The sequence below is a fragment of the Ranitomeya imitator genome, chromosome 4 (assembly GCF_032444005.1).
Source record: "Ranitomeya imitator isolate aRanImi1 chromosome 4, aRanImi1.pri, whole genome shotgun sequence".
Classification (NCBI taxonomy): domain Eukaryota; kingdom Metazoa; phylum Chordata; class Amphibia; order Anura; family Dendrobatidae; genus Ranitomeya; species Ranitomeya imitator.
The window spans coordinates 25,718,646-25,744,026 of record NC_091285.1 but is presented as its reverse complement, the minus strand read 5'-3'; the positions used below and the strand labels follow the sequence as shown (position 1 = coordinate 25,744,026).

General features: G+C 46.9%; 1 protein-coding gene across 2 annotated transcripts; it reads right to left on the bottom strand.

The window, feature by feature from the left end:
- Window positions 1-489: 489 nt before the first annotated feature.
- Window positions 490-23,785, bottom strand: CWF19L1 (CWF19 like cell cycle control factor 1). Of its 2 annotated transcripts, none has more exons than XM_069763405.1 (14): window positions 23,672-23,785; window positions 22,671-22,755; window positions 21,241-21,325; window positions 20,887-20,988; window positions 20,184-20,410; window positions 18,547-18,665; window positions 18,282-18,366; window positions 17,631-17,774; window positions 14,952-15,057; window positions 7,711-7,790; window positions 5,335-5,544; window positions 3,292-3,411; window positions 3,113-3,210; window positions 490-1,637 (listed from the first exon to the last, which is right to left on the bottom strand). In XM_069763405.1, exons 1-14 carry the CDS (start codon window positions 23,692-23,694, stop codon window positions 1,493-1,495), a joined length of 1,629 nt encoding a protein of 542 aa, XP_069619506.1. In that variant the 5' UTR covers window positions 23,695-23,785; the 3' UTR covers window positions 490-1,492. The 2 variants fall into 2 exon arrangements, with proteins under 2 accessions (XP_069619506.1, XP_069619507.1); XM_069763406.1 differs by having other exon boundaries at window positions 20,196-20,410.
- Between the last annotated feature and the right edge of the window lie 1,596 nt (window positions 23,786-25,381).

The window sequence follows — 25,381 nt, the reverse complement described above, 5'->3', positions numbered from 1 at the left end:
ACCTTTTAAACATAAGGACAATAAACTTTTCCGGAATGCAAAAAAGCTGAGATATTCAAGAGTCTTCAGGAATCGCTGTACAAGGTTAACATGAGCTGAGCAGGAATGTCAGATCCTTTCTGCAATATAACAGATGTGCACACTAAAAGCTGCCAAAACACAGCGAGAAATCTCATACTCTGCAAAAACCTGTCTAAAAAGTGACATTTTTGCAGAAACAGCGCCACTCCTTTCCACAGGCTGTGCCTGGTATTGCAGTTTCAACATCTGTGGCTTGGCTGCAATACCAGACCGTTCATGATTATACCAACCATTAACTGCTTCACCCCTGGGCCATTTTCAAGTTTTGTTTTTTTTTTTCTCCCCATCTTCCAAGAGCCATAACTTCTTTATTTTTCCCCATATATGGCCGTATGAGGGGTTGTTTTTTGCGGGGACTAGTTGTAATTTTGAACGGCGCCATTCATTTTACCATACAGTACAATGTGGTTTATTAAAACCATCCACATTTATTTACATAAATATCAAAACAAAAATTTTGTTTACTCCAATTATGGAAATATATAGAAAACCGAGTACAAATTGTTTCAGGTACAGAAAAAAAAAAACAAACAGAAAAAAAAAACAAACAAAAAAAAAAAAAGTACAGTAATCTTAAAGTGTTTTTTAAAAGGGGATTTTCACCCCCCCCAAAAAAAATTGTCAATTTTTCATTAAATGAACCATTAAAGTGATGGACAAAGTTTGGTCGTTCTCTTTTATTTACTTAGAGAGATTTATTGTCACTTTACTATATTCTTGGGGGCGGCCATTTTAGAAGACTAACAGGAAGTGCGGCTATATTAGTTGTCACTTTCGAAACAGATCATAAAAGGTTATTAAGAAAGTAATTTTTTTTACCATCAGCTTCTGAAAAGCCAAGAAACAACAAATATGGCGGCACTTCCTGTTACCACTTTAAAAAATGGCTGATAAAAACAATACAAAAAAAAAAAAACTGTGCAAAAGTAAAAACGCAAGGTTTTTTTTTTTTTTAATGTACTTAAGAGGGGCTGCCCGGGACTAAGATATTAATGGCCTATTGTCAGATTGGTGGGGGTCTTCAAACCGAGAACTACCAGTATCATCCCTGAGCAAACGGATGTAGAATGCTGGATTACAACAGCTCTATACATCCAGCAGTGGCCGTCCTTGGTACTGCAGCTCAGCTCCTACTGAAGTGAGGTGCAGTACCTGAGAACGGCCACTGCACGGAGTAAGGAGCTGTGGTGGCAGATGGAGACCGCTGCTTTAATTATCAACCAATTGGTGGGGGTGTCGGTTGTCGGACCACCACAATATCATCTCAATATTGCCATTCCAGACTACCCCTTCAACAAACATATAATTTTTTTTATAATAATGTATTAAAAACTCATCAGCGATATAAATATAAAAACATAAAAGAAAACAATCCCCCCCCCCCCCCCCCAAGAAAAAAATCCAGTGCATTTCAGTCTTGTACCGAAAAGTCAAAAGGTTCAAAATCTCTTCTGAAGGACTTGGCCTGGCTCTCCTCCTCGTCTGGTTCCAGTTTACAAGCCTTCCAGTCAGCCCTGGTTGGTATATTCAAGATGGCTTCACTGGCCAAAACTTCCCTGTAATAAAAGAAAAAAAACAAAATTGGCCACAAGTTTGTCCATTCCGGCTTCCCATACATACTTCCCGATCTCCGCCGTACTATTACTGCGGAGGTCGGGTCCCCTGCTTTGATGCAGGGCTCCGGCGGTGAGCCCACCTGAAAGCTGGGACATGTCAGCTGTTTTGAGCAGCTGACATGTGCCCGCAATAGCGGCGGGTGAAATCGCGATTCACCCACCGCTATTAACCAGTTAAATGCAGCTGTCAAACGCTGAAAGCGGCATTTAACCGGCGCTTCCGGTCGCACATGATCGCATCGCCGACCCCGTCACATGATCGGGGGTCGGCGATGCGTCAGGATAGTAACCATAGAGGTCCTTGAGATCTCTATGGTTACTGATGCCGGCCTGCTGTGAGCGCCACCCTGTGGTCGGCGCTCATAGCAAGCCTGCAATTCAGCTACATAGGAGCGATCTGATGATCGCTGCTATGTAGCAGAGGCGATCGAGTTGTGCCAGCTTCTAGGCCAGGGGGGTCAAACTGCATTCCTCGAGGGCTGCAAACAGGTCATGTTTTCAGGATTTCCTTGTACTGCACAGGTGATAATTTAATCACCAACTCATTATTTGTGTAGGTGATTAAATTATCACCCGTGCAGTACAAGGAAATCCTGAAAACATGACCTGTTTGCAGCCCTCGAGAAATGCAGTTCGACACCCCTGTTCTAGGCTATTGAAGCATGGCAAAAAAAAAAAAAAAAAAGTAAAAAAAAATTTGAAAAAGATAAAAGAAAAAAAAAAAAAATAGATAAAAAGTTTAAATCATCCCCCTTTCGCCCCATTCAAAATAAAAAAAAAAATAAATAAAAAAAATAAAAAATAAAACCTACATATATTTGGTATCGCCGTGTTCAGAATCGCCCGATCAATAAGAAAAAAAAAGGCTTAACCTGATCACTAAACCGTGTAGAAAGAAAAAAAAATTCAGAATGCCAGAATTTCGTTTTTTTTGGTCGCCGCGACATTGCATTAAAATGTAATAACAGGCGAACAAAAGAACATATTTTTTTTCACCACTTAGATAAAAGAGAACCTAGACATGTTTGGTGTCTATGAACTCGTAATGACCTGGAGAATCATAATGGCAGGTCAGATTTAGCATTTAGTGAACCTAGCAAAAAAGCCAAAACAAAAAACAAGTGTGGGACTGCACTTTTTTTTTGCAATTTCACCGCACTTAGAATTTTTTTCCCATTTTCTAGTACACAAAATGGTAAAACCAATTGTGTCGTTGAAAAAGTGCAACTTGTCCCGCAAAAAACAAGCCCTCTCATGACCATATTGACGGGGGGGAAAAAAAAAAAAAAAGTTATGGCTCTGGGAAGGAGGGGAGCGAAAAACGAGAACGCAAAAACGGAAAAGGACCACAGCGTGAAGGGGTTAAAGGGTCCACTGATCGGTTGAGAATCTCAACACGGTCTTATCATTCCTACCTTCCGAATTGCAACGGGAAGTTTTTCTTAATCCTGTGAAAGAGTTTCTCTCCGTTATCTAGCTCGACGTAAAAGTACGGTGTCCCAGGCTGGACAATCTAAAAAAAAAAAAAAAAAAAAAAGTTGAGATGGAGTCAAAAGAAAGTTGTTCCTAGACTTACGGGAATTAGTTACCTTACCTGCTTGATGTTGGTGTGCTCTGGGATTTCCAGCAGCTCCATGTTCTGCTCCTGAGCTTGTACAATAAAGGACTCTTTAATGTCGTCTGTAGTGCAGCAGCTCAGCGGCAGAGGGACCACCTGGTAAAGCAATGCAGTCACCACTAGAGGGCGCTCACTGCACACTGGGTTATTAATGAGCGCTCAGTATACCCAGGAGGGCCATAGTGGAAGTGTTGGCGCCCCCGCCGTAGAAAACAACAATGCAAAGGATTGCACAGAAAACCACTGAAGAGGCAAAGTCATCACCGGGACGGTGCGTCCCTCAGAGCAAGCGAGTCATCATGTCAGACAGGGACGGCCCGACGCTACAGACTTAAACTAATGAGATGCAATGAGCTGTTCGAGCCGAGGCAGCGGCAGGGAGGGCGCGGGGCTGGAAGGGACCTCCGAAAACACTGCGGGGGCTCGCATCATCTATGTGACGTCACCAGACTCACCCGCAATGTAGACGGGCGAGCCGACGCGGTGACATCACAATTACACCCAAAGCCTCAAAAATCATGGAGGAAGAGTCACCCTAAAGGGGACGGGCTCTTTATAAACAAAAGGGTGGGTGAGGTGGGATATACAGTATATGTGAAGGTCACCAGCTGTTCTCTCACACTCAAGGGCTGCCGGCCATTGTCATCCAGATCTCCTTCATGGACGTCCCCGTCACTCCGGTATTACATGCTGCACCCTCCTAACGCACACAGGCTGATCTCTGCCCCCTTTCCACGCACAAAGGTGGCCCTCCGCCCCCTCTCCACGCACAAAGGCGGCCCTCCGACCCCTCTCCACGCACAAAGGCGGCCCTCCGTCCCCTCTCCACGCACAAAGGCGGCCCTCCGACCCCTCTCCACGCACAAAGGCGGCCCTCCGACCCCTCTCCACGCACAAAGGCGGCCCTCCGACCCATCTCCACGCACAAAGGCGGCCCTCCGACCCATCTCCACGCACAAAGGCGGCCCTCCGACCCATCTCCACGCACAAAGGCGGCCCTCCGCCCCCTCTCCACGCACAAAGGCGGCCCTCCGACCCCTCTCCACGCACAAAGGCGGCCCTCCGTCCCATCTCCACGCACAAAGGCGGCCCTCCGACCCATCTCCACGCACAAAGGCGGCCCTCCGACCCATCTCCACGCACAAAGGCGGCCCTCCGACCCATCTCCACGCACAAAGGCGGCCCTCCGACCCATCTCCACGCACAAAGGCGGCCCTCCGACCCCTCTCCACGCACAAAGGCGGCCCTCCGACCCATCTCCACGCACAAAGGCGGCCCTCCGACCCATCTCCACGCACAAAGGCGGCCCTCCGACCCATCTCCACGCACAAAGGCGGCCCTCCGCCCCCTCTCCACGCACAAAGGCGGCCCTCCGCCCCCTCTCCACGCACAAAGGCGGCCCTCCGCCCCCTCTCCACGCACAAAGGCGGCCCTCCGACCCCTCTCCACGCACAAAGGCAGCCCTCCGACCCCTCTCCACGCACAAAGGCGCCCTCCTTCCACGTACACAGGCGGCCCTCCGCCCTCTCCCTTCCGCCAAACACAAGACACGTACACCCATCTCGTTCAGCGGACTGGAGTGGTGGTGCTCGCCTTAGAGAAGGCTTGGATGATAAGTGTATGGTATTTCACAAAAAGCACAGAAATCCTGTACACGATATACGGGCAAGATATACATTACATATCCCACTGATCCACTCCGGTGCCCAACATATATGTGATGAAACCCTTTTAGGCAGCCTAGTGCACGCGTCAATTAAAGGGACAGGATGCAATTACAGGGCTGACGTGAACACACTTCCATTCCCCACAGACCAATTAGCAGCAGAAATGGTTGCGGATGATCCTACTTATGGGGCTCATTATACGTGTGAGCTGGATAGATACAGAGCAGACTCCGTGCCACCAGGCGAGTGGGAGAACGGTCTAGTGATTACACCCACGAGGCGAGTCCTAGGGCGTAGAGGTGGCCGCTCGGCTCCTTCCCCTGGCAAGTCACTGTAAAACCACAGCTTTTACCTGCAGCTGAAGGTGCTGACTCCTGTAGTTCCTCTCAAACATCACAAATCTCTTCCCCTTGGACTTGTAAAACTTCTTCAGGGAAGCTTTGTACTTCTCACATTCTTCAACCACCTCAGAAGAAAGGTCCACCATGGCCTGGTAGTGGCCGATGGGCAGGATGAGGACGTGGTCCGACGTCAGGCCGCCCTTAGCAAGAGCAACGTAGCACTGGACGGGAGAGAAGAAGAACAAACAAAGAAAACCATTCACTAGTCGGACCGGAGCCGACACTTTCCTGATGATCCGCACTCACACTAAAAGTGTGGAAAATTAACCCCTTAATGCAAAAATGTAATGAAGCAAGATTGTTTCCCCCCCCATCTTCTTCCAAGAGACATTTTATTATATTTGCTTATGTATCACCAGCATATGCTGGAGCGCGGTACATACGCTGCACGTTCACTGCTGTATTACCTGCATATGGCAAGTTCACTTTAAATTCTCATTAACGAAGACGTGATCAAAAATAAACAAGCGCGGCGTCGGGGGAAATGTGCTGTCTACTGTGACTATGCAGCAGACAATATGGCGAAGAATACTGTCAGGAGATGGGTGCAAGCGGCCGTAGGCACGTCACAGTCCACCGAAAGTGGCCACAGCCACCCAGGACCTCAACCCCCCCCCCACAGTCCTCCCCTCCGGCGGGACCACACCACACTCCCCCCTCCAACGGACACACACCACACTCCTCCCACCTCCGGCAGACACACACCACACTCCTCCCCCCTCCGGCGGGACCACACCACACTCCTCCCACCTCCGGCGGGACCACACCACACTCCTCCCACCTCCGGCGGGACCACACCACACTCCTCCCACCTCCGGCGGGACCACACCACACTCCTCCCACCTCCGGTGGGACCACACCACACTCCTCCCACCTCCGGCAGAGACACACCACACTCATCCCCCCTCTGGCGGGACCACACCACACCACACTACTCCACCTCCGGCGGGACCACACCACACTCCTCCCACCTCCGGCAGACACACACCACACTCCTCCCACCTCCGGTGGGACCACACCACACTCCTCCCACCTCCGGCAGAGACACACCACACTCATCCCCCCTCTGGCGGGACCACACCACACCACACTACTCCACCTCCGGCGGGACCACACTACACTCCTCCCACCTCCGGCAGACACACACCACACTCCTCCCCCCTCCGGCGGGACCACACCACACTCCTCCCCCCTCCGGCAGACACACACCACACTCCTCCCCCCTCCGGCGGGACCACACCACACTCCTCCCACCTCCGGCAGACACACACCACACTCCTCCCCCCTCCGGCGGGACCACACCACACTCCTCCCACCTCCGGCGGACACACACCACACTCCTCCCCCTCCGGCGGACACACAGCACACTCCTCCCCCCTCCGGCGGACACACACCACACTCCTCCCCCTCCGGCGGACACACACCACACTCCTCCCCCTCCGGCGGACACACACCACACTCCTCCCCCTCCGGCGGACACACACCACACTCCTCCCCCTCCGGCGGGGACACACCATACTCCTCCCCCTCCGGCGGACACACACCAGAGTCCTCCCCCCTCCGGCGGACACACACCACACTCCTCCCCCCTCCGGCGGACACACAGCACACTCCTCCCACCTCCGGCGGACACACAGCACACTCCTCCCACCTCCGGCGGACACACACCACACTCCTCCCCCCTCCGGCGGGACCACACCACACTCCTCCCACCTCCGGCGGGACCACACCACACTCCTCCCACCTCCGGCGGACACACACCACACTCCTCCCCCTCCGGCGGACACACAGCACACTCCTCCCCCCTCCGGCGGACACACACCACACTCCTCCCCCTCCGGCGGACACACAGCACACTCCTCCCCCTCCGGCGGACACACACCACACTCCTCCCCCTCCGGCGGACACACACCACACTCCTCCCCCTCCGGCGGGGACACACCATACTCCTCCCCCTCCGGCGGACACACACCAGAGTCCTCCCCCCTCCGGCGGACACACACCACACTCCTCCCCCCTCCGGCGGACACACAGCACACTCCTCCCACCTCCGGCGGACACACACCACACTCCTCCCACCTCCGGCGGACACACACCACACTCCTACCCCTCCGGCGGACACACACCACACTCCTCCCACCTCCGGTGGGACCACACCCTGTAGTTTTGGTTGTGAGGGTTCTTGTTCTTAGACCAAAACTGATTGCTCGAAGAAGATTCTGAATTCCTCGGCTTATTCTCGTGCACTGCGATGTATCGGCTCCATAGAAAGCGTACCGGTTATACAATGACGCAGCACTCAGGGCATCGCACCCGCTGACACTTACATGTTCCCCGATGCTGACCACCAGGTGCTTCTCCACTTCAGGACTGGCGAGACAAAACCAGCACGGCCCCGTTGGCAGAGCTGTCAGAAAGAAGATGGTGGTAAGTAACGGAGATAAAAAAAAAAAAAGCCAAAAAGAACAGACCTCAGTAGCCTAAAATATGTCACATTTATAACACTGGTCTACAAACAAAAAAAATGTTCTGGCATGGACTTTAAGAACAGTTGTAGACTAATTTGAGGCGGCTGAATTCAAATCTGATCTTATAATTTCACTATCACATCACGTTTTTGCGCTATAGGTATATAGCCCATTTTAATGAATTCCATGATAAACATAAGTAGTGTATGAAAAGTGCCGGTTTATACGGTTCACTAAGGTAAATTTACTTTTCATTTAGTCTCCAAATAAAAGTGAGAATATCTTTGTTTTCTTTGAACATGCATAATTCCCATTTGTTATGATAACACCCTTGTTTTCTGTGCTACTGGGACAGTAGAGCTACAGCAGAGCATTGGGTGACAACTGAATGGCCTCAGCGGCAGAGTTTGGCATCTGGCGATAAGAATGTCATCCATGATCCTCTAGTGGATAGGAAGGACATTGTCTTTCCTCCTTACACATAAAACTTGGATTGATGAAGCAGTTCGTCAGAGCTCCCAATCACAGTGGAGAATGCTGTAACTATATATGTTCAACTTTTCCTGGTCTTAGTGAAGAGAAGAAAAAGGCCGGAATATTTGATGGACTTCAGATAAGAACAGTTATGGGAGACCCAAATGTTATCACATCAATGAATGAGACAGAAGAAAGAGCTTGGAGGCATTGTGTAATGTGGTGCAGACTTTTTTAGGGAATAAGAAAGCCGAGAACTATGAAGAGATTGTGGGAGAGCTACTAACGAGTCTGCGGAATCTCGGATGGAGAATGAGGATGAAGATTCACTATTTACACAGAACCTTGGGGATGTGAGCGAGGAACAAGGGGAGCGTTTTCATCAGGACATTAAAACAATGGAAGAGCGGTATCAAGGCCGGTGGGACTCACATATAATGGCGACTATTGCTGGAGCCTGATGAGAGACCACCCAGAAGCCGCACATCACAGATCAGCCGAGAAAGGAAAGTTCCAATAATAACGGCCATTTGTCATTCATCTGTGCGCCGTATATATGTGTGTTTATATTTTGTAGTTTCATTCCATAAGTATATTTGATTTGCTGTACACAGACTTTGTAATCTTTGTTATTCCTTGATTAAAAATATACAAAATGTAGTATCGAAAATCATGTGTTTTTATCATAAAACATTAGGAGTAATTTTCATCAAAAATTGAAAAACTCGAAATCCTGATGCGATAACCAAAAACGGAGATCATATTCGTAATCAGCAGCCAAAATTGTCTTAAAATAGGTTTTAAAACCTTTTGCCAGAAAAATTACGTTGACCAGTGTTATTTATTACTCCAGAGCTGCACTCACTATTCTGCTGGTGCAGTCACTGTGTACATACATTACATTACTGATCCTGTACTGATCCTAACATAGATACAGTAGAATAGTGAGTGCCGCTCTGGAGTATAATACAGGATGTAACTCAGGATCAGTAATGTAATTTATGTACACAGTGACTGCACCAGCAGAATAGTGAGTGCAGCTCTGGGGTATAATACAGGATGTGACTCAGGATCAGTAATGTATGTACACAGTGACTGCACCAGCAGAATAGTGAGTGCAGCTCTGGAGTATAATACAGGATGTAACTCAGGATCAGTAATGTAATGTATGTACACAGTGACTGCACCAGCAGAATAGTGAGTGCAGCTCTGGAGTATAATACAGGATGTAACTCAGGATCAGTAATGTAATGTATGTACACAGTGACTGCACCAGCAGAATAGTGAGTGCAGCTCTGGAGTATAATACAGGATGTAACTCAGGATCAGTAATGTAATGTATGTACACAGTGACTGCACCAGCAGAATAGTGAGTGCAGCTCTGGAGTATAATACAGGATGTAACTCAGGATCAGTAATGTAATGTATGTACACAGTGACTGTACCAGCAGAATAGTGAGTGCAGCTCTGGGGTATAATACAGGATGTAACTCAGGATCAGTAATGTAATGTATGTACACAGTGACTGCACCAGCAGAATAGTGAGTGCAGCTCAGGAGTATAATACAGGATGTAACTCAGGATCAGTAATGTAATGTATGTACACAGTGACTGCACCAGCAGAATAGTGACTGCAGCTCTGGGGTATAATACAGGATGTGACTCAGGATCAGTAATGTATGTACACAGTGACTGCACCAGCAGAATAGTGAGTGCAGCTCTGGAGTATAATACAGGAGGTAACTCAGGATCAGTAATGTAATGTATGTACACAGTGACTGCACCAGCAGAATAGTGAGTGCAGCTCTGGGGTATAATACAGGATGTAACTCAGGATCAGTAATGTAATGTATGTACACAGTGACTGCACCAGCAGAATAGTGAGTGCAGCTCTGGGGTATAATACAGGATGTAACTCAGGATCAGTAATGTAATGTATGTACACAGTGACTGCACCAGCAGAATAGTGAGTGCAGCTCTGGGGTATAATACAGGAGGTAACTCAGGATCAGTAATGTAATGTATGTACACAGTGACTGCACCAGCAGAATAGTGAGTGCAGCTCTGCGGTATAATACAGGATGTAACTCAGGATCAGTAATGTAATGTATGTACACAGTGACTGCACCAGCAGAATAGTGAGTGCAGCTCTGGGGTATAATACAGGAGGTAACTCAGGATCAGTAATGTAATGTATGTACACAGTGACTGCACCAGCAGAATAGTGAGTGCAGCTCTGCGGTATAATACAGGATGTAACTCAGGATCAGTAATGTAATGTATGTACACAGTGACTGCACCAGCAGAATAGTGAGTGCAGCTCTGGGGTATAATACAGGATGGATGGGACGGGAATACAGGGGACGGGAAGAAAAACATTAGACTCAAACAAAGACGACCCAGGAAAACATACTCAGAAGGGAGGTAAGAACATTTCTAAAACAATCCACAGTGAGGAGATTGGAACAAAACAAAATCCTCTAAACTGCATGCTCGCAAACGCCAGAAGCCTGACAAACAAGATGGAAGAACTAGAAGCAGAAATATCTACAGGTAACTTTGACATAGTGGGAATAACCGAGACATGGTTAGATGAAAGCTATGACTGGGCAGTTAACTTACAGGGTTACAGTCTGTTTAGAAAGGATCGTAAAAATCGGAGAGGAGGAGGGGTTTGTCTCTATGTAAAGTCTTGTCTAAAGTCCACTTTAAGGGAGGATATTAGCGAAGGGAATGAGGATGTCGAGTCCATATGGGTTGAAATTCATGGAGGGAAAAATGGTAACAAAATTCTCATTGGGGTCTGTTACAAACCCCCAAATATAACAGAAAGCATGGAAAGTCTACTTCTAAAGCAGATAGATGAAGCTGCAACCCATAATGAGGTCCTGGTTATGGGGGACTTTAACTACCCGGATATTAACTGGGAAACAGAAACCTGTGAAACCCATAAAGGCAACAGGTTTCTGCTAATAACCAAGAAAAATTATCTTTCACAATTGGTGCAGAATCCAACCAGAGGAGCAGCACTTTTAGACCTAATACTATCTAATAGACCTGACAGAATAACAAATCTGCAGGTGGTCGGGCATTTAGGAAATAGCGACCACAATATTGTGCAGTTTCACCTGTCTTTCACTAGGGGGACTTGTCAGGGAGTCACAAAAACATTGAACTTTAGGAAGGCAAAGTTTGAACAGCTTAGAGATGCCCTTAATCTGGTAGACTGGGACAATATCCTCAGAAATGAGAATACAGATAATAAATGGGAAATGTTTAAGAACATCCTAAATAGGCAGTGTAAGCGGTTTATACCTTGTGGGAATAAAAGGACTAGAAATAGGAAAAACCCAATGTGGCTAAACAAAGAAGTAAGACAGGCAATTAACAGTAAAAAGAAAGCATTTGCACTACTAAAGCAGGATGGCACCATTGAAGCTCTAAAAAACTATAGGGAGAAAAATACTTTATCTAAAAAACTAATTAAAGCTGCCAAAAAGGAAACAGAGAAGCACATTGCTAAGGAGAGTAAAACTAATCCCAAACTGTTCTTCAACTATATCAATAGTAAAAGAATAAAAACTGAAAATGTAGGCCCCTTAAAAAATAGTGAGGAAAGAATGGTTGTAGATGACGAGGAAAAAGCTAACATATTAAACACCTTCTTCTCCACGGTATTCACGGTGGAAAATGAAATGCTAGGTGAAATCCCAAGAAACAATGAAAACCCTATATTAAGGGTCACCAATCTAACCCAAGAAGAGGTGCGAAACCGGCTAAATAAGATTAAAATAGATAAATCTCCGGGTCCGGATGGCATACACCCACGAGTACTAAGAGAACTAAGTAATGTAATAGATAAACCATTATTTCTTATTTTTAGGGACTCTATAGCGACAGGGTCTGTTCCGCAGGACTGGCGCATAGCAAATGTGGTGCCAATATTCAAAAAGGGCTCTAAAAGTGAACCTGGAAATTATAGGCCAGTAAGTCTAACCTCTATTGTTGGTAAAATATTTGAAGGGTTTCTGAGGGATGTTATTCTGGATTATCTCAATGAGAATAACTGTTTAACTCCATATCAGCATGGGTTTATGAGAAATCGCTCCTGTCAAACCAATCTAATTAGTTTTTATGAAGAGGTAAGCTATAGACTGGACCACGGTGAGTCATTGGACGTGGTATATCTCGATTTTTCCAAAGCGTTTGATACCGTGCCGCACAAGAGGTTGGTACACAAAATGAGAATGCTTGGTCTGGGGGAAAATGTGTGTAAATGGGTTAGTAACTGGCTTAGTGATAGAAAGCAGAGGGTGGTTATAAATGGTATAGTCTCTAACTGGGTCGCTGTGACCAGTGGGGTACCGCAGGGGTCAGTATTGGGACCTGTTCTCTTCAACATATTCATTAATGATCTGGTAGAAGGTTTACACAGTAAAATATCGATATTTGCAGATGATACAAAACTATGTAAAGCAGTTAATACAAGAGAAGATAGTATTCTGCTACAGATGGATCTGGATAAGTTGGAAACTTAGGCTGAAAGGTGGCAGATGAGGTTTAACAATGATAAATGTAAGGTTATACACATGGGAAGAAGGAATCAATATCACCATTACACACTGAACGGGAAACCACTGGGTAAATCTGACAGGGAGAAGGACTTGGGGATCCTAGTTAATGATAAACTTACCTGGAGCAGCCAGTGCCAGGCAGCAGCTGCCAAGGCAAACAGGATCATGGGGTGCATTAAAAGAGGTCTGGATACACATGATGAGAGCATTATACTGCCTCTGTACAAATCCCTAGTTAGACCGCACATGGAGTACTGTGTCCAGTTTTGGGCACCGGTGCTCAGGAAGGATATAATGGAACTAGAGAGAGTACAAAGGAGGGCAACAAAATTAATAAAGGGGATGGGAGAACTACAATACCCAGATAGATTAGCGAAATTAGGATTATTTAGTCTAGAAAAAAGACGACTGAGGGGCGATCTAATAACCATGTATAAGTATATAAGGGGACAATACAAATATCTCGCTGAGGATCTGTTTATACCAAGGAAGGTGACGGGCACAAGGGGGCATTCTTTGCGTCTGGAGGAGAGAAGGTTTTTCCACCAACATAGAAGAGGATTCTTTACTGTTAGGGCAGTGAGAATCTGGAATTGCTTGCCTGAGGAGGTGGTGATGGCGAACTCAGTCGAGGGGTTCAAGAGAGGCCTGGATGTCTTCCTGGAGCAGAACAATATTGTATCATACAATTATTAGGTTCTGTAGAAGGACGTAGATCTGGGTATTTATTATGATGGAATATAGGCTGAACTGGATGGACAAATGTCTTTTTTCGGCCTTACTAACTATGTTACTATGTTACTATGTTACTATGTAACTCAGGATCAGTAATGTAATGTATGTACACAGTGACTGCACCAGCAGAATAGTGAGTGCAGCTCTGGGGTATAATACAGGATATAACTCAGGATCAGTAATGTAATGTATGTACACAGTGACTGCACCAGCAGAATAGTGAGTGCAGCTCTGGAGTATAATACAGGATGTAACTCAGGATCAGTAATGTAATGTATGTACACAGTGACTGCACCAGCAGAATAGTGAGTGCAGCTCTGGAGTATAATACAGGATGTAACTCAGGATCAGTAATGTAATGTATGTACACAGTGACTGCACCAGCAGAATAGTGAGTGCAGCTCTGGGGTATAATACAGGATGTAACTCAGGATCAGTAATGTAATGTATGTACACAGTGACTGTACCAGCAGAATAGTGAGTGCAGCTCTGGGGTATAATACAGGATGTAACTCAGGATCAGTAATGTAATGTATGTACACAGTGACTGCACCAGCAGAATAGTGAGTGCAGCTCAGGAGTATAATACAGGATGTAACTCAGGATCAGTAATGTAATTTATGTACACAGTGACTGCACCAGCAGAATAGTGACTGCAGCTCTGGGGTATAATACAGGATGTGACTCAGGATCAGTAATGTATGTACACAGTGACTGCACCAGCAGAATAGTGAGTGCAGCTCTGGAGTATAATACAGGAGGTAACTCAGGATCAGTAATGTAATGTATGTACACAGTGACTGCACCAGCAGAATAGTGAGTGCAGCTCTGGGGTATAATACAGGATGTAACTCAGGATCAGTAATGTAATGTATGTACACAGTGACTGCACCAGCAGAATAGTGAGTGCAGCTCTGGGGTATAATACAGGATGTAACTCAGGATCAGTAATGTAATGTATGTACACAGTGACTGCACCAGCAGAATAGTGAGTGCAGCTCTGGGGTATAATACAGGAGGTAACTCAGGATCAGTAATGTAATGTATGTACACAGTGACTGCACCAGCAGAATAGTGAGTGCAGCTCTGGGGTATAATACAGGAGGTAACTCAGAATCAGTAATGTATGTACACAGTGACTGCACCAGCAGAATAGTGAGTGCAGCTCTGCGGTATAATACAGGATGTAACTCAGGATCAGTAATGTAATGTATGTACACAGTGACTGCACCAGCAGAATAGTGAGTGCAGCTCTGGAGGATAATACAGGATGTTACTCAGGATTGGTATAAGAAACAAGCAGTCTCGGCCACTCACGGTATTTCTTTGGCTGTTTGGTTTGGTGCCCGCCCTTCCCGTCCGAATGACGTTTCTTTCCTTGCTGCTTATTCAAGTCAAAGAAAAACTGCTGCGCCTCCTCTTCCTGCAGAGGTTTAAGAAAAAGTAATTAGCGGGAGGTCACAACAATGAGAATCCTCATTACACGGGTAATCAGTAATTAGACAAATGTCTGAACAAACATGACATCCATGAGGTCAAGAAGTAGAAAGCTTGTGAATTACTGGATGCCGGGTGACTAGGAGGGAGCGTCTCCTGGGAGGGGAACGCCGGAGAGTACAGATAATTAGTGCGGCAATTAATCAAAACACCAATCAGGTGACAGGGCGAGATCAGCGCAGGCGGCAAGAGCGCTGCCATCTAGTGGGGGAAGGAGGTATAGACCAATGCGGGAGGCAAGAGCGCTGCCATCTAGTGGAGGAAGGAGGTATAGACCAATATCAGAGGCAAGAGCACTGCCATCTAGTGGAGAAAGGAGGTATAGACCAATGCCGGAGGCAAGAGCACTGCCATCTAGTGGAGGAAGGAGATGTAACCCAATGCCAGAGGCAAGAGCGCTGCCATCTAGTGGAGGAAGGAGGTATAGACCAATGCCGGAGGCAAGAGCGCTGCCATCTAGTGGAGGAAGGAGGTATAGACCAATGCCAGAGGCCAGAGCACTGCCATCTAGTGGAGGAAGGAGGTATAGACCAATGCCAGAGGCAAGAGCGCTGCCATCTAGTGGAGGAAGGAGGTATAGACCAATGCCAGAGGCCAGAGCACTGCCATCTAGTGGAGGAAGGAGGTATAGACCAATGCCAGAGGCCAGAGCACTGCCATCTAGTGGGGGAAGGAGGTATAACCCAATGCCAGAGGCCAGAGCACTGCCATCTAGTGGGGGAAGGAGGTATAGACCAATGTCGGAGGCAAGAGCACTGCCATCTAGTGGGGGAAGGAGGTATAACCCAATGCCAGAGGCCAGAGCACTGCCATCTAGTGGAGGAAGGAGGTATAGACCAATGTCGGAGGCAAGAGCACTGCCATCTAGTGGGGGAAGGAGGTATAACCCAATGCCAGAGGCCAGAGCACTGCCATCTAGTGGGGGAAGGAGGTATAGACCAATGTCGGAGGCAAGAGCACTGCCATCTAGTGGGGGAAGGAGGTATAACCCAATGCCAGAGGCCAGAGCACTGCCATCTAGTGGAGGAAGGAGGTATAGACCAATGTCGGAGGCAAGAGCACTGCCATCTAGTGGAGGAAGGAGGTATAACCCAAACATGGCCACACATTTACAGATATGTGGAACAGTGCACCAATTGTGAAGAGAATCCGCAGACACACATAGCGGGAGGGAGGGGGTTAAATAAAAGCAGCCATGAATGACTGATACTGCTCCAAGCCTCAGAGCGGCCGCAATATACATGAAAGTGCATGAAGATGGCAGAGAAGACAAGACACCGGGCCTACAATCTGCTGTAACCGGAACGTGCACAGCCGAAAAAACACAACACCAAGATCCCACTGGGACAGGTAAACCCGTTTTGCCGCACAACTACAGAACCGCGACATGAGCAATCAGAGAATGATGGGAGTAGTAGTGTCAATACAAGGGGGGGAGCACCGCCTCATGTCTCCGCCATCCATCTCAGAACTTAAAGGGGTTCTGTGGTGGCAGTAAGTTATCGCCTGTCATCAGGAGAGGGGATTGGTCGAGTCTGACCATTGTGTTAGCGCCTGGAGAAGCAGTTTCTCCTGTTGCCGCTTTGGATAAGTCTCTGAGTTTTCCACATCTCGCCACTGAGATTTTTGCCCAATCCTCAAGACAAAACTGCTCCAGCTCCTTCATGTTGGACGGTTTCCTCTGGTGACCATCAAGTCTGACCTCAGATTCTCTACTGGATTAAGGTCTGGGCTTTAACTAGGCCGCTCCAAAAAATGTTCCCCTTAAACCACTCGAGTGTTTCTTTAGCAGTTCTCTTTGGGTCATTGTCTTGTTGCAGGGGGAGCCTCCGTCCCAGGATCAAAATCACTGGCGAACAGGTTTTGCTCAAGGATATCCCTGTATTTCGCACCATTCATCTTCCCCCTTCACTCGTACCATTTTCTCTGTCCCCAAATCTGAAAAACATCCCCACAGCACGATGCTGCCACCACCATGTTTCACTGTGGGGATGGTGTTCTTGGGGTGATTAGCTGTGTTGGTTTGGCGCCAGGGCGTACACATATGTACATGTCAATATTTAGTTATTCAATCCCATAAATGTAATTTTTGACTATATCTTTCTCATATCACTTCACAGCTTAGACTAAGGATAAAATTAAAACAAACATTTGATTCCGCGCCATAGAAGGACCAAGATGGCGGTCATGAAAGAAAGCCAGTGCTCGCGTCACAGTGGGAGTCGCTATGCGCGCAATGACGCCATTTATCATGTTCGCAGCGGCATTTAAATGGTTGCACTGCTGCGGTCAGAGCACGGTCCGGTCGCTGTGGTCAGAAGTCGGCTATGTAACACGGCTGGCGTCTCCCTGGGACGGTACGAGATCGGTTCCTGAGCCGGATTCACCTACTGCTTAGCGTCCCATGATGAAAATGGTCACAGGTCATTAACCAGTTAATGTCGGTCACTTTTTTGCCCCCCCCCCCCCTTAATCCTACAGAACATCAGCTCATGTCACCTCCTCTGCGGCTTTAGCCCCCGGAGTCTTCCTGGCGTCTCGCCCCGATTTCCTATATGGGTTCTCAGTGACGTCCAGCGGCTGCTTCACCAGCTCCGCAGCGTCCATCAGACTGAGGGGCACAATGCTGAACGCATAGATGTACTGCAGCAAAAAAAAGGGGGACGAGGAGCGTTAGAATTAAATAACCAAGAAGAAAAATCATACGTTCCATTTTTTTTTTCCTATACAAAACATTCCCATTCTGACACGTTGTGCCCCCCTGACATGCAAGCGCTGTCATTAGAAGGGTCTTTTCCCTCCTCCAACACATCTGGAAGTTGAGCTGAAGTCGGCCAAGAAGAAATCAGAGAAGAAAAAAAATAAATAAGACATAAAAAGTAACAAACTGAGCTACTCAATGTGATTGAGCTCACTGATGGCTTCTCAGTTAACTCATTTTTAGTGTAAAAAAATATAAACTATGCATTTTTTTTCTTTTCCTACAAAAATGATTTTTAGACCTAAATACATGTATTTTAGTATAAAAAAATAGAAGAAAAAAAAAAAAAGAAGTCTGTAACTATTGAGAAACAAATCGAAATAGGAGCTGCAGACACGAAACGGTAGATTTTTAATTTGCACGTAGAGATGCGTTTCGGCCTGCTTTACCTTTTTCTTAGCAGGATTGCCAACACTTGCCAATGCTATGAAGCGGCTGACGTGCTGGGCGTTTTCTTGTAAGACCACGTGGTTTCTGTATAAAATAAAATAATAATAAATAATAATAATTATTAATAAAAAAACATTTAAAAAATCCTCATTACTAAAAGGGTTCTAACAAAAAAAAAAAAAAAAAAAAAAAAACTAGTCAGTAATGAACCCGACAGATGAGGGCCTACGGACTAATGTCGGATATGAGGGCGTCCTCACCTACCTGTAAGGAAGACGCTCGTAGTTTTCTCCTTGCAGCGCCGAAAAGTGATATCGAGGCTTTAAACTGACAGCGAGACCGGCGACCGCCGCCGATCCACAGGTTTTCACGTTCACATCAGTCTGACGACAGGAAAAAAAAAAATCTGTATATTACATAATGCAATCAGGTCAAATACGAGCACCATACAAACGCCATTACGTAACCCCTTCAGACCGGGCAATTTTTTGTTTTTACCTCCCCTTATTCACAGAGCCGTGACTTAATAGTCCATTTAAGGGACTTAAAACTGCGATTGTCTGATGGCCTGTACTACGCATGCAGCGCTTCAGCACAAACGCCACCTATGAACGCTGGCTGTAGGCCGGCGTTCATGACGACAGGTATGGGGGGTATTCAGTAGTGCTCCCCCCAGCTATCGGGACACCCATTGGCGCAAGCCAATGGAAGAGATCAAAGACGCACTTCCTGTCTGCGTGTGTTAAATTGACAGCGTCCGAAATCCCCGGCAAAATGATATTTGGAGGGGGATTTTGCATGTAGGCCCCAACGGGGGACACCAAACTCGATGAGAAAGCACCCTAACAGACGACTTCCGTCAGATATTAACCATTGAAATGCTGCTGTCGGACGGCGTCAGGGTGCCTATTCACACTGCCTCCCAACAACCCTCCCCCTGTGACGTTATCGTAGCAGGACGATTAGTTAATATGACACCTGGGGTCTGCTGAAGATACCTGTCCCCCCTAGCACCTCATACACTGACAAACCTGCTCTAAGCTATGAGAGGGGGCGTGGCCTTTTCTCTAGTGTGTTGCTGCTGGCTTATGATTGGTTAGCGTCAAAACAGGAGGAAGAAGTACACGCCCTATTGAGCACCCGGGCAAAAATGGTCTTCACAAGGAACCTCCTCCAAGGAAAAAACAAAAACAGAATCCCAAAAGGAGGGAACAGACAGGGGAACAGACAGGGGAACAGACAGGGGAACAGACAGGGGAACAGACAGGGGAACAGACAGGGGAACAGACAGGGGAACAGACAGGGGAACAGACAGGGGAACAGACAGGGGAACAGACAGGGGAACAGACAGGGGAACAGACAGGGGAACAGACAGGGGAACAGACAGGGGAACAGACAGGGGAACAGACAGGGGAACAGACAGGGGAACAGACAGGGGAACAGACAGGGGAACAGACAGGGGAACAGACAGGGGAACAGACAGGGGAACAGACAGGGGAACAGACAGGGGAACAGACAGGGGAACAGACAGGGGAACAGACAGGGGAACAGACAGGGGAACAGACAGGGGAACAGACAGGGGAACAGACAGGGGAACAGACAGGGGAACAGACAGGGGAACAGACAGGGGAACAGACAGGGGAACAGACAGGGGAACAGACAGGGGAACAGACAGGGGAACAGACAGGGGAACAGACAGGGGAACAGACAGGGGAACAGACAGGGGAACAGACAGGGGAACAGACAGGGGAACAGACAGGGGAACAGACAGGGGAACAGACCGGGGAACAGACCGGGGAACAGACCGGGGAACAGACAGGGGAACAGACAGGGGAACAGACAGGGGAACAGACAGGGGAACAGACAGGGGAACAGACCGGGGAACAGACCGGGGAACAGACCGGGGAACAGACCGGAGCGTTGCCGTAGTTCCACACATCCCTGGGCCACGGCGATGTTAGTAATATGTCCACGCCTCTGAACTTGGAGTTTGTGGTTAGAGACGTTTTCAGAGATGTGACATCCTTTGCAGTAAAGCAGTAGGCTGGAGCCGGCTCGCTGGAGGACTCGATGCCACTCAGGTAGGCAATCTGAAGGCCAGACACACCAGTAAACACTCCTTTCCTACCTGTAAATAAGAATATAACCAAGTTAGGCAGATTTATGCCCAAATGCGGGAAAGCAAAGCTCTTGGAAGTCGTCCAGAGTCTCCCCAGGCTTCACAGAAATACAAAACCACTTCTTTGTTACCTCTGTAGCCAACTCCTATAGACAGCGGGAGTTACTTACAGAGGTAACAAAGAAGTGAAATTTAAGTCAGGTGTTTGATATATGGCAAGCTGGTAGCCAAGAGCTAGAAAAACACGAGCCAGACAGACGGACACCCCCACTGAAGTGATAGAAGAGATAAATCAATATTTATTTGCATAAGCCCCAAATAATACATCGATTTTACTATACGGTTACAGATGCTCCTTCCTTATCTCATACTGCCCTGCCTGTATCACAGCAGTTCTTTACATGAACCAGGGGGGCTCAGGATGAACAGTTAAAATGTCCCACTGTATATCCGCAGACAGTTTCCTAGGACAGAGAATCACTTACCCAGGTAGGTTATATTTGTAGCCAACTCGCAGCCCTCGACATCTTGAAAATATTTTACCGTCTCTTGATTATTTGCCCCGAGAACATAGGTCTGAATAGGAGCTAAAAGACAAAAAAAAAAAATTATTATGTATCTACACAAAAAGAAAGAGACATTATGCTGAGGATGCTGCCACCATTGCAGGCCGCATGTGGTATTACATGTCAGCAACATAATGCATAGTCACACCGACTACTCCACAGAGACCTCAACAGAGATGGGCCATCCATATGAGCAGAGGGGTCAAACGAAAAGTTAAAAATAAATAAATAAATGTTTTTGGGGGGGCAAAAAGATTCGCTTACACTACACACCTTGCTTCACTCCAGATTTATATTCCCGCCAAAGGGCTTCACTTTCCGGACTGGTTCCAAAAAAACTCCCAACGCATAAAAGCAACTGCAAGAAAAATAATAAATATTAGGCAGTGAATTCAATTTTCTTGTGCGCAGGCATCAGAGAGTCACAGTCACTTCTGGTCCCAGTGTTCTCCAGCACTCTGAAAAAGTGCAAGGAAGCTGGGGCTGCACTCACTTCCCCTCAGCTTGCATCACCCCATCCTGGAACAAGACATTATCAGGGAGGACAGAGCTGGGTTCACTTACAAAAATCTTTGCATCGCCATCCCCTGATGACGTCCTGGATCTATGATGACAGTGTGGTAGAAGCGAGCGCAGCATCGGCACTCTGCTTCTGTCTCCACCAGAGGGTCGTCTCACTGTAAAAGGAGACATCATCTGAGGGTGAGTCACACTAGCAGCGCCCCCAGATGACAATTCAGTGATTTTCAGCACTGGTTTAACTCACCCTACTTTGATTGCTGCCCCCTGATTATGTATCACTTCATCATGGGACATCGATGAAAAACTGTAGTAAGTGACCACTATACCGCCCCCTGATGATGTCCTGTTCCAGGAGTGGAAGTGCAGCTTCAGCATCTTGTGACATCCAGCTTTAGACGCAGCGCTGGTATCACTCACCCCACTTCTATCGCCGATCCCTGGTTACATATCATTGAATCAGGGGACAGCGATGGAAAAAAAAAAAAAAAACTGCGGTAAGTGGGTGTCTGTTACACCGCCTCCTGATGACGCCCTGTTCCAGGAGGGGAAGTGCAGCTTCAGCATCTTGTGACGTCCAGTTTTAGACGCAGCGCTGGTATCACTCACCCCACTTCTATCGCCGATCCCTTATCACATACCATTGAATCAGGAGACAGCGATGGGGAAAAAAAAAAAAAAACTGCGGTAAGTGGGTGTCTGTTACACCGCCTCCTGATGACGCCTTGTTCCAGGAGGGGAAGCAAGTGCAGCTCCAGCTTCCTGTGACGCCCAGATTTGGAGTCCCCTCATACAAAACGTCACAGGAAATGCAGTTAAAGAAAAAAAACAAAAAAAAAGAAACAGAAAAAAAAAAACCCACACAAGTAGAGATTAGCATGAAAGAAAGAAGTGTAAGGTATTTAACAATAAAGTGGATGACAAAAGTGCTACGAGTGTTAAAAAAAAAAATAGATTTTTTATAAAGGACATTTTAGGTATCGGACCACCCCTTTAATGACATTATGTAGCCAGAGATAATGAAGGTTATTCCTGCTCCGCTCACTTCTATAAAGGGCAGGTGATGTCACGTCTACCAATACCTTCCAATCGCACTCAATACCCTCCCGTCACCGGCCTCGTATAGAAGTGAGCGGAGCCGTTCTAACTCTCGAAAACGGAACGAAGCCTTTCCTTCTCCTTACCTCGAACTCTCCGCTCTTTTTCTGAATTTGGCGAACTCTGTTGAACAGAAGATCAAACTTCCCGTACACGTCACCGCAGGCCAATCTGTAGAGAGGACACAGGACGCAATAACCAGCAGTTATCCTAGGGATGTGGTGTATGGCGCCCCCTGCTGCCATCAACAGGAGTTTACAAGTCTGATATTCAGCAATAGAAAATACTTTAGGGTCACTGATCTTTAAAGGGGGTTCTCTGGGCATGTGATATTGACGTCCTATCCAAAAATCGGTGAGGGTCCGACACCTGGCACCCCCCAATTCCACCCAGGTTGGCTCCAGCATCCCGGGTGCTTCAGAACTGTTACTATTCAGTGTCTAATATTGAGGGGGATAGGTTACCAATATCACACCCCTTTAAGGTGCACCTATCCTACAGACATGTCAGAAGTTCCGACAGGTGGAGTCCAGGGAGCTGAGACCCCCCCAACTGTTACGAAAAAAAAAGTGCAACATATATTTCGGTCAGTAATATGGGACAATTTTTTTTAACCTACTTTTTTTCTTATTTCTTACTTTTATGTATTTTGGACTAAATACCATTTTTGTAATTGGAGTTCCCAGTGTCAGCGAATCCTGACAGCGAGCACTGTGCGCGCTGTGAGGATCCACAAGTCTGCAGTCATACAGACAACCCCTTTAACACAAGTGAACCTAAGCAAATCGTAGACCGATCGCTCACAAATAGCGAGTGCGCTCGTTATCTAGGAGCTCGACCACCGCTGATGCACAGCAGAGGTGGACGGTGACCTTGGCAACCAGCAGCAAATTATAGAATTTAAAAAAAAATCCTTCTGTTATTGAGAAAAAAAGAGGATTTTTAATAAGAACAAATGACAAAAGTTGCGACATGATCAATATTTCCCCCAAAATAAAGACATTATCCATATGCAAGCAGGTACAGGCAGCCTCCATCCTCCTGCACGTCCCCACTTTCCCCTTTCCGGTTCCCACTCGGTACTTACACCCGCAGAGCCTTGTCCGACATTTCCCCGGGTCACCACGACTGTAGCAGCCCCAAAATCCACCAATATCTACAGCGTGGAACGCACACAACACTACTTCCGCCCGTACTCTTTCCTGATAGGACGATCAGTATCACGTGACAAATCCTTTTCCTGTCCAACGTCTTCTGGGAGTTGTAGTTTTATCGACGTCGCGCTGTTATAGGCGGAAATGGAGCAAAAACTACAATTCCCATAATGCACCACACAGCGCAGTGGCAAAATCGGATTTTCTGTATACAGCAGGTAATTTTCCATCACTACAGTGACGGCTTAATTGACTTCGAGCGAATATTCATCATAAAACAGTTTTGAAATAAGCGGAAGTGACGTAAAGGGAGGAGCTTGGTTTTTAAATGGGCGTGGTTGCTCTAATATGGGCGTGGTTTTGTTTAGACTTTGTAGAGCTGTCACTTTTGAACTTTTATAGAGGGTCAATAAAGGTGAATAAATGGAACATCCCTCGAAATGACAAAAAATATCCAAAATTTGTACCGATATCAAAAGACTAAAAGAAATAAAAAGGTGTGAATCTCCAGAAAGGCAAAACAAAACAGTTTTGGGTTTTTTTTTTTTGTTTTTTTTAATGAATTTCTGAATTTTTTTTAACCAAAGTTTGTTAAAGTGAATGGTGTCATATAAATGATATAAATGGCCTGCGGGAGTCGGGGGACGCTTAAAAAAAATTAGATTGTTCGCTCCCGGGGTCGGAGGAATTTTCAGCAGTGAAATGCTTCACAGAAGTGTTGAAAGGGCGAGAAGTTTTAGCAGTGACCTTGGATGGCGATGACTGGCGCTGTGAGTGAAGTGCCAGGGGGCAGCGTGCCTTCATACTTCACCAGCCGACGGTCAGCAGCCCCCCAAAAATAGCCGTGGAAAATAAAGCTGAGGATCGGCTGCAGGTGAGCGGGATGACGGGAAAAACAATAAACCTCAGCCGTGCCACACAGTCCGGGATCCGAGAATAAACTGCGACCAATCTCTCCAAGATGAGAGGTGTAGCCCCCCACCCCAGGGGGTCACCCAGGGAATTAACCCCAGAGTCTGATGGATCCCAGTGCACCCTGGGCAGACGTACAGGCCCTTGTAGCATTCTAGATCTTGTGAAGACATACAGTGGGGCAAAAAAGTATTTAGTCAGTCAGCAATAGTGCAAGTTCCACCACTTAAAAAGATGAGAGGCGTCTGTAATTTACATCATAGGTAGACCTCAACTATGGGAGACAAACTGAGAAAAAAAAATCCAGAAAATCACAATGTCTGTTTTTTTTTAACATTTTTTTTGCATATTATGGTGGAAAATAAGTATTTGGTCAGAAACAAACAATCAAGATTTCTGGCTCTCACAGACCTGTAACTTCTTCTTTAAGAGTCTCCTCTTTCCTCCACTCATTACCTGTAGTAATGGCACCTGTTTAAACTTGTTATCAGTATAAAAAGACACCTGTGCACACCCTCAAACAGTCTGACTCCAAACTCCACTATGGTGAAGACCAAAGAGCTGTCAAAGGACACCAGAAACAAAATTGTAGCCCTGCACCAGGCTGGGAAGACTGAATCTGCAATAGCCAACCAGCTTGGAGTGAAGAAATCAACAGTGGGAGCAATAATTAGAAAATGGAAGACATACAAGACCACTGATAATCTCCCTCGATCTGGGGCTCCACGCAA